This window comes from Nansenia antarctica (assembly GCF_963989245.1).
Source record: "Nansenia antarctica genome assembly, chromosome: 5".
Lineage (NCBI taxonomy): Eukaryota > Metazoa > Chordata > Actinopteri > Argentiniformes > Microstomatidae > Nansenia > Nansenia antarctica.
This window is the reverse complement of record NC_137690.1, coordinates 71,952,813-71,962,812: the sequence shown is the minus strand read 5'-3', so window position 1 is coordinate 71,962,812 and position 10,000 is coordinate 71,952,813. Positions and strand designations below refer to the sequence as shown.

At 52.9% G+C, this 10,000-nt stretch overlaps 1 protein-coding gene across 1 annotated transcript in view; it reads right to left on the bottom strand.

The window, feature by feature from the left end:
• LOC308158342 (F-actin-uncapping protein LRRC16A-like) overlaps positions 1-10,000 on the bottom strand; it is a gene marked incomplete at both ends in the record, with an annotated part of 43,338 nt that overhangs the window by 25,579 nt on the left and 7,759 nt on the right. The window contains 4 exons of the mRNA XM_080531933.1: positions 1-44; positions 555-676; positions 1,257-1,316; positions 6,175-6,225. The exon at positions 1-44 is cut by the window's left edge and continues 54 nt beyond it. Coding sequence (XP_080388059.1) covers positions 1-44; positions 555-676; positions 1,257-1,316; positions 6,175-6,225 — 277 coding nt within the window. The remainder of the gene's footprint in view (positions 45-554; positions 677-1,256; positions 1,317-6,174; positions 6,226-10,000) is intronic.

The window sequence follows — 10,000 nt, the reverse complement described above, 5'->3', positions numbered from 1 at the left end:
CTGTCCTCTCTGCCGGCTTCAAACTCAGCTTCTTCATCACCTTCCTACACACACACACACACACACACACACACACACACAGATGCGAGTGAATGTAAGAAGTGTATTCGAATGCTTGAGTGAATAAGTGAATCTAGATGTAGAGAGTTGGAAGGAGAGTCATACAGAACAGAGAGAGAGAGAGAGAGAGAGAGAGAGACAGAGAGAGAGACAGAGAGAGAGACAGAGAGAGAGAGAGACAGAGAGAGAGAGAGAGAGACAGAGAGAGAGAAAGACAGAGACAGAGACAGAGAGAGAGACAGAGAGAGAGACAGAGAGGCAGAGAGACAGGGAGACAGAGACAGAGAGAGAGAGAGACAGAGACAGAGACAGAGAGAGAGAGAGACAGAGAGAGAGAGAGAGACAGAGACAGAGAGAGAGATAGACAGAGAGAGAGAGGTAGAGAGGGGTATAGAGGGGGACCTAGAGGGGGGACAGAGAGAGACAGATGGGTATAGACAGACAGACAGACAGAGGGGTATAGATGAGGGGGGGGGGGGGGGGTGGGTACCTACTGGGGGGACAGGCCAGGACATATCCTGTGCAGACAGGTGCCTATGTACCCCACCACCTCGTCCACCTCCTCCACCGACCCCAGCTTCAGGAACAGCTGCCCGCGGTCATACTCCAACACCAGCTGTAGAGGGCGCCAGAGAGCACGTCAACATCACCGGTAACAGGGTTAACACTAGAACAGCCATGGGTGGGGTCATTTAACACTAGAACAGCCATGGGTGGGGTCATTTAACACTAGAACAGCCATGGGTGGGGTCATTTAACACTAGAACAGCCATTGGGTGGGGTCATTTAACACTAGAACAGCCATGGGTGGGGTCATTTAACACTAGAACAGCCATGGGTGGGGTGATTTAACACGAGAACAGCCATGGGTGGGGTCATTTAACACTAGAACAGCCATGGGTGGGGTCATTAACACTAGAACAGCCATGGGTGGGGTCATTTAACACTAGAACAGCTATGGGTGGGGTCATTTAACTCTAGAACAGCCATGGGTGGGGTCATTTAAGCAGAAGGGGAGATGTAATATTATGACTGAAAGATTTCCAAAGTGTTTCTAAATGGAATCAAATCCAAGTAGGTTCTTCACACACACCGAACACAGCCGCAGACGGGGTAATTAAGCTAGGCTAGATCATTCAACAACGCAACAACGATGATGTCATCGTTAAAAACAACAGCAGATGATTGGCTGAGACCTGCGTGGGCGTGGCGCTGGTGATCCCCTGCAGGTCCAGGTAGTTGAACGTCTGCTCGATCTGAAAGCACACACACACACACACACACACACACACACAGAGACACACACACACACACACACACAGAGAGACACACACACACACACACACACACACACACAGAGACACAGACACACAGACACATACATACACACACACACACACACACACACACAAAATATTATATATTATTTTACATTTTATTCTTTTGCCCAAGGACACTTCGACATGTGGCCAGCCAGGGTTCTAACCGCCAATCTGCCAACCTTGTGATCATTAGACGGCGGCTCTACCTCCTGCACCACAGCCGCACACACACACACACACACACACACACACACACACACACACACACAGGGGTTGGAGCCCAGCCATGACAGGTAGGATTCCAGGGATTCTTGAGAACAAAGAGGAGATAAGAATGAGAGGTATGCTCAGGAATGCCAGAGAGGTGCATGATGGGAGAAAGGTGTCAGGACACAGAGAGGTGCATGATGGGAGAAAGGTGTCAGGACACAGAGAGGTGCATGATGGGAGAAAGGCGTCAGGACACAGAGAGGTGCATGATGGGAGAAAGGTGTCAGGACCCAGAGAGGTGCATGATGGGAGAAAGGTGTCAGGACCCAGAGAGGTGCATGATGGGAGAAAGGTGTTAGGACCCAGAGAGGTGCATGATGGGAGAAAGGTGTCAGGACCCAGAGAGGTGCATGATGGGAGAAAGGTGTCAGGACACAGAGGTGCATGATGGGAGAAAGGTGTCAGGACACAGAGAGGTGCACGCGCACACGCACTCGCACTCGCACACGCACACTCACACGCACACTCACACTCACACATACACATACACATACACACACGTACATACACACACACACACACACGTAGCTGGCAGGGTGACAGGGGAGAGGGAGGGAGGGAGGGAGGGAGAGAGAGAGGGAGGGAGGCCAAACTAATGCGGAGCGCCTATCTCCCTGACACCAGAGGGGGGGGAGAGGGAGAGAGGAGGGGGGAGGGAGGGGGAGAGAGAAACCTCCCCCTCCAGCTGTTGAATCTCCTCCATTGTCCCTGACGCCCCGCCCCCCCCCCCCCCCCGACCACCCCCCCCTCTGGGGAGATGGGCTCCCAGGAACAAACAGGTCTCTGTCCCACATACACACACACACACACACGCTAGTACACACACACACACACACACACACACACACACTAGTACACACACACACGCTAGTACACACACACACACACACACACACACACACACACACACACACACCACTCTGCTCCCCAACCCGTTATCTTACCCTGACCTTGATGGAATGCAGAAGAAAATATTATCTATGCTGTTATATATAGTAGTGTCTTAGCCAAGGTTCCCAGAACACACACACACACACACACACACACACAGTAGCATGCCACCACACCAAAATGAGGAAATAGCATTCACAATATGCATGTGTTTTAGACTCATAGCATGAGACACGTGTAGCTTCAATTCTCTTTTTCATGGGCTCATGGGTAATTTGCAAGTCACAGCAACAATGATGAGAACTAAACACGTCAGAAGTTGCAGAAAAGACTTCTGCATTGCTACTCTGTCAGTATGCACGGTAGGGGAGGCTGGGGGAGGTAGAACACCAGGGGAGGCTGGGGGAGGTAGAACACCAGGGGAGGCTAGGGGAGGTAGAACACCAGGGGAGGCTGGGGGAGGTAGAACACCAGGGGAGGCTGGGGGGGAGGTAGAACACCAGGGGAGGCTGGGGGAGGTAGAACACCAGGGGAGGCTGGGGGATGTAGAACACCAGGGGAGGCTGGGGGAGGTAGAACACCAGGGGAGGCTGGGGGGGAGGTAGAACACCAGGGGAGGCTGGGGGAGGTAGAACACCAGGGGAGGCTGGGGGAGGTAGAACACCAGGGGAGGCTGGGGGAGGTAGAACACCAGGGGAGGCTGGGGGAGGTAGAACCCCAGGGGAGGCTGGGGGAGGTAGAACACCAGGGGATGCTGGGGGAGGTAGAACACCAGGGGAGGCTGGGGGAGGTAGAACACCAGGGGAGGCTGGGGGAGGTAGAACACCAGGGGAGGCTGGGGGAGGTAGAACACCAGGGGAGGCTGGGGGAGGTAGAACACCAGGGGAGGCTGGGGGAGGTAGAACACCAGGGGAGGCTGGGGGAGGTAGAACACCAGAGGAGGCTGGGGGAGGTAGAACACCAGGGGAGGCTGGGGGAGGTAGAACACCAGGGGAGGCTGGGGGAGGTAGAACACCAGGGGAGGCTGGGGGAGGTAGAACACCAGGGGAGGCTGGGGGAGGCAGAACACCAGGGGAGGCTGGGGGAGGTAGAACACCAGGGGAGGCTGGGGGAGGTAGAACACCAGGGGAGGCTGGGGGAGGTAGAACACCAGGGGGAGGCTGGGGGAGGTAGAACACCAGGGGAGGCTGGGGGAGGTAGAACACCAGGGGAGGCTGGGGGAGGTAGAACCCCAGGGGAGGCTGGGGGAGGTAGAACCCCAGGGGAGGCTGGGGGAGGTAGAACCCCAGGGGAGGCTGGGGGAGGTAGAACACCAGGGGAGGCTGGGGGAGGTAGAACATCAGGGGAGGCTGGGGGAGGTAGAACACCAGGGGAGGCTGGGGGAGGTAGAACACCAGGGGGAGGCTGGGGGAGGTAGAACACCAGGGGAGGCTGGGGGGGAGGTAGAACACCAGGGGAGGCTGGGGGAGGTAGAACACCAGGGGAGGCTGGGGGAGGTAGAACACCAGGGGAGGCTGTAGGGTCAGTAGGGTGCACGTCCTCCAGATGTGGACAGCTGATATTTTTAGCCGCTCCGCAGCTGGACAGCCTGTGGGAAAGAACAGCTGGAAACTACTCTGGAAAAAACAGAAATAAAAAACTTTGAAGGAGAGAGAGAGAGAGAGAGAGAGAGAGAGAGAGAGAGAGAGAGAGAGAGAGAGAGAGAGAGAGAGAGAGAGAGGATATGAAGGGAGTGTAAGGCGGGAGAAAGAGAGACAGAGGGAGAGAGAGAGAGAGAGAGAGAGAGAGAGAGAAAGAGAGAGAGATACAGAGAGAGAGAGAGAGAGAAAGAGACAGAGAGAGAGAAAGAGAGAGAGAGAGAGACAGAGAGAGAGAGAGAGAGAGAGAGACAGAGAGGATATGAAGAGAGTGTAAGACAGTAAATGAAAGAGGGATAGCAAGAAAGAGAGAGAGAAAGAAAGAGAGAAAGAGAGAGAGGAGTTAGTAAAAAGATACAGTAAGTAGAGAGGGAGAGAGAGAGAGAGAGAGAGAGAGAGAGAGAGAGAGGGAGAGAGAGAGGGAGAGAGAAAGAGAGAAAGAGAGAGGAGTTAGTAAAAAAGAGAAGACAGATACAGTACAGAGGGGATCTGCAGGGACTTGCTCCGAGGCCGGCCCACCGCGCAGGGAGAATTCCCAGAATGCTCGGCGAGAACGGGGACAGGACGGAGCACGTCTGCAGGTTGGCTAACATTCCCAAACAGACGCTCCCATCTGGGACCGCCACCCCGCAGTCTGCAGGCTCTATATGCACTGTAGACTGCGGTGCTAGACTCAACGCGGCAGTCACGCTGCCCGGTCACGTCTCTTCACTACCCTCGCTCCCCGCTGGTGGAATGAGCTTCCCACGGCTGTCAGGACTGTCACTGAGTCGCTACCCATCTTCCGCCGAAGACTGAAGACCTCCATCTCTTCAGGCTACACCTTAACTGTTCCTCCTGACACATCTACTACCCCCCAGCACTGTGTCTCCTGAGACATCTACTACCCCCCCCCCCCGCTGTACTGTCCCTCCTGAGACATCTACTACCCCCCAGCACTGTTCCTCCTGAGACATCTACTACCCCCCCCTGTACTGTCCCTCCTGAGACATCTACTACCCCCCTGTAGTCCCTCCTGAGACATCTACTACCCCCCTGTACTGTCCCTCCTGAGACATCTACTACCCCCTGTACTGTCCCTCCTGAGACATCTACTACCCCCTGTACTGTCCCTCCTGAGACATCTACTACCCCCCTGTACTGTCCCTCCTGAGACATCTACTACCCCCTGTACTGTCCCTCCTGAGACATCTACTACCCCCCTGTACTGTCCCTCCTGAGACATCTACTACCCCCCTGTACTGTCCCTCCTGAGACATCTACTACCCCCTGTACTGTCCCTCCTGAGACATCTACCGGTACTACCCCCTGTACTGTCCCTCCTGAGACATCTACTACCCCCTGTACTGTCCCTCCTGAGATATCTACTACCCCCCAGCACTGTGTCTCCTGAGACACCTGCTTTTCCCCTACACTATGCCTCCTAAGACTCTACTACTCCCCTTGTACTGTCTATTAATAAAAAATGTTTTATATATATATATATGTTACGGTACATGTGGGAATACGGTACATGTGGGAAAACTAGGGTTAGGGTTAGGTGCTAGGGTTAAGGTTAGGGGTAGGGGTAGGGTTAGGGTTAGGATTAGGATTAGACATACCAGCATGTACCAAGTCGACGTAGCACCTAACCCTAACCCTAGTTTTCCCACATGTACCGTATTCCCCCATGTACCGTAACATATATATATATATATATATATATATCTTTCTTTCTTTCTTCTTCTTCTATCACGGAGACTGCTAATGGCCCCTGGCCTGAGCTAGATTACTCTTCCTGCTACGACTGGTGGATTGATGATTCACTTGCTTAGTCAAATGTATGGATGGCTTTGGAATAAGGCGTCTGCTAAACGCCAAACATGTCAATGTAAATGGTTTTAAACTCCAGTGGGTTTAGACATTAGTGAAGGAAGCCTTTGAAGCACTGTTGTTACACACACACACACACACACACACACACACACACACACACACACACACACACACCTTACCTTGCAGGGGACACGTGTGGTCAGCAGAAAGGCACGGTGGAACGCGAGAGCCTGTGGAGGAGAGAAGCAGAGAAGGAGGGAAGGAGAGAAGGAGAGAAAGAGAGAAGGAGAGAAAGAGAGAAGGAGAGAAGGAGAGAAAGAGGGAAGGAGAGAAGGAGAGGGTCAGAAGAAGCCTATTGCAGAGCTCCAACATGTCAACATGACAATCTTTCTATCTTTTTATTATCAAACCTTTATTTTAGGCAGGGGAGGTCCTACCTGAGACCAACGCTTTTTCAGTTTTCAACTTTTAAACATATGAAAAAGATGATTTTTTTGGAACATCCTGGTCCAGTTCTACAGGGCCGTCAACATCTTCTATCACTGTCCGGTACGACTCTGTGTCTGCCCGATCCAAGGCCAAGCTACAAAGAGTCGTACGGACAGCTGAGCGGATCATCGGCTGCCCCCTGTCTCCAATCACAGACCTCCATAGCTCCAGATCACTGAAGAGAGAGTACGCAAGATTGTGTCTGACCCCTCACATCCAGCTCACAGCTTGTTTGAATGACTCCCTTCTGGACAGCGGTACAGGGCCACCAGGTCAAAAACATCACGACACTTGAACAGTTTCTTCCCCAAAGCCACAGCCCTCCTCAAAAACTCCTGATCATCGCACCTTGCACTTTACATGTTTTTGCACTAAGTTGTACAGTATATTTATTCACTCATATTGGTACTGTATATATTGTCTTGAGTATTGTTGTGTTGTGGTCTTGTTGTTGTATGTACCGTAGCTTGTTCAGCATGAAGAATACCAAGTCATGTTCCTAGTGCACTGCACATGGCCAATAAAGTTGAATTGAATTGAATTTTCGCCCATTGGTAATTATTGACCATGCAATGTATTTGAATTCGAGCGACACTCTCCTACTGTATATTGGCCCCACTAGACCACCCCGGGCCACTGGACCACCCCAGACCACTGGACCACCCCAGACCACTAGACCACCCCAGACCACTGGACCACCCCAGACCACTGGACCACCCCAGGCCACTGGACCACCCCAGGACCACTGGACCACCCCAGACCACTGGACCACCCCAGACCACTGGACCACCCCAGGACCACTGGACCACCCCAGACCACTGGACCACCCCAGGCCATGGTACCACCCCAGACCATGGTACCAGACAACTGGACCCCCCCAGACCACTGGACCACCCCGGGCCACTGGACCACCCCAGGACCACTGGACCACCCCAGGCCATGGTACCAGACAACTGGACCCCCCCAGACCACTGGACCACCCCAGACCACTGGACCACCCCAGGACCACCCCAGACCACTGGACCACCCCAGGACCACTGGACCACCCCAGGACCACTGGACCACCCCAGACCACTGGACCACCCCAGACCACTGGACCACCCCAGACCACTGGACCACCCCAGGACCACTGGACCACCCCAGGACCACCCCAGACCACTGGACCACCCCAGGACCACTGGACCACTCCAGACCACTGGACCAACCCAGGACCACTGGACCACCCCAGACCACTGGACCAACCCAGGACCACTGGACCACTCCAGACCACTGGACCAACCCAGGACCACTGGACCACCCCAGGACCACTGGACCATCCCAGACCACAGACACACAACGTTTCTGAGGTCGCGGAAATGACGTCAGACCAACACAACAGGAGTACAGGTGGTCCCTCCTTCCCTCTCTCCTTCCCTCCCTCCCTCTCTCCCTCCCTCCCTCTCTCCTTCCCTCCCTCCCTCTCTCCTTCCCTCCCTCCCTCCCTAACCCTGACTGACACAGAGGCCTCCCTCCCTCCCTCTCTCCTTCTCTCCTTCCCTCCCTCCTTCTCTCCTTCCCTCCTTCCCTCCCTCCCTCTCTCCCTCCCTCCCTCCCTCCCTCCCTAACCCTGACTGTCACAGAGGCCTCCCTCCCTCCCTCCTTCCCTCCCTCCCTCCATCCCTCCCTCTCTCCTTCCCTCCCTCCCTCCCTCCCTCCCTCCCTCTCTCCTTCCCTCCCTCCCTCCCTAACCCTGACTGACACAGAGGCCTCCCTCCTTCCCTCCATCCCTCCTTCCCTCCCTCCCTCCCTCCCTCCCTCCCTAACCCTGACTGACACCGTAGAACAAAGGGTGTACAGTGTGGCCAGAACCCCAAGGCCAGAGAGAGCCAGCCTCCCCACCAGCGGCCCGCAGCTGCTACTGTCAACATGGAGCAGAAACACACTGGAACACAAACGTTCAGAGGAAGGTTGAGACGAGGTTGAGACATCTGGGTTCTCCAGTCTTGGTCCTAGACATACACAAGGCGGGGTCAGGATCAGGATTATCCCGATTCTTTCCTCTGATCCAGGATCAGATCTAGCTGGCTGTTTCCCCCTCCTATATGACTCAAAACCAGCCAGTATTAGATGACGAGACGATGACGTGGCTTCCGGAAGAGTGTCCAGAAATATAGCCCGGGTGAGCCCCTCAACCAGGTCTCGGGGTGGTAAAAGGGTAGCCCCTCGGCCCCGAGCCTGGTGGAGTGGAGAGGAAACAACAACCCATACGCCGAAACCAGCCAGATAGATCTGATCCTGGATCAGAGGAAATAATCACAGGGTTCCTACTAAGTTTCAACAAGTACAATTTAAGACCACTTTAGACCTTTTTTAGACGTCTTTGAATAGAATGTTAGACCTATCTGCGACACCATATGATAGCCTTTTGTCAACCTCGAGGTGATGAAATTAGGGATTTCACTGCCATACAGACAAGAAAGGAAGCGAATTGGATTTTTTTGGGTTCCAGCTTGATTCATTTCTGCGTAAATAGATGGTCGGACTGATTTCCTTGCAGGATCTCATTTTTTAAGACCTAGCACCTAATTTTTAGACCGATTAACTGAAATGTAAGACCTTTTTAGGCCTTAGGGTTAGGGTTGCTGGATTTTAGACTTTAAGGCTTGTTAAGACCAGCGCGGGAACCCTGCAACTAGGTCCATCATCCAGTCCAGAACCAGCGGGCCGGGCCTGAAGCCTGCTCACCCCGTGGTTCTCCAGAACCAGGAGAACCATGGACAAAGGTCCAGAACCAGGACAGAAGAACAACACTTTCGGGCGACAAATTAAATGTCTAGATACAGTTTCACGTACTGTATTAACTTATTATTACATTCAAGATTCTGGAATAACAAATGTTAACAAATTGGAATCGTAGAGAAGTGAATTTATAGGGGTCTAAGAAAGAAAGTTATTTTAATTCAAAACTGGAGCTTGCAATTAGTATCATCGTTGTCCACCATTCAAATGTCATCATCTTTTTACAATGCTAACCTGCTGTTTACACACAACAACCACTAGTTGGCCGGCTTGTAAATTAGCCTAGCTTCCTACACAGACAAACTGAAAAACAGCTTTATACTAGCTTATCCTGATGTGATTTAGAAAATGTAAGGATACTGGGTGGTAGAACACACATATCTAGGAAAAGTCATGAAAGGAGGGTCCTGAAATTTGATCGAGTGCTACCCAATTTTTCTTTTCTCTCAAAATGACCCCTCATGGCTGATTATGTGTTAATTTTAAATGGCTAGTTATTCAAAATGGAGCAGATTTTAGGATCATGGACTTACGGAGTTAAAACGTGAGGAGAGATAGCTGTGGAATGTTGGGGTTGTGAGGTCACTCAAGGCCAAGTATGAGCCTCGACCAGAGAGGTGGTCTGAGCCAATGGGAGGAGGGCGAGGCCTGTAGCCACGCCCACTCAACCCTGAACACTCTGCTGCTGCTGTGACGTCAGGTGTGTGTGAGAGGACACCACACGTACACACACACACG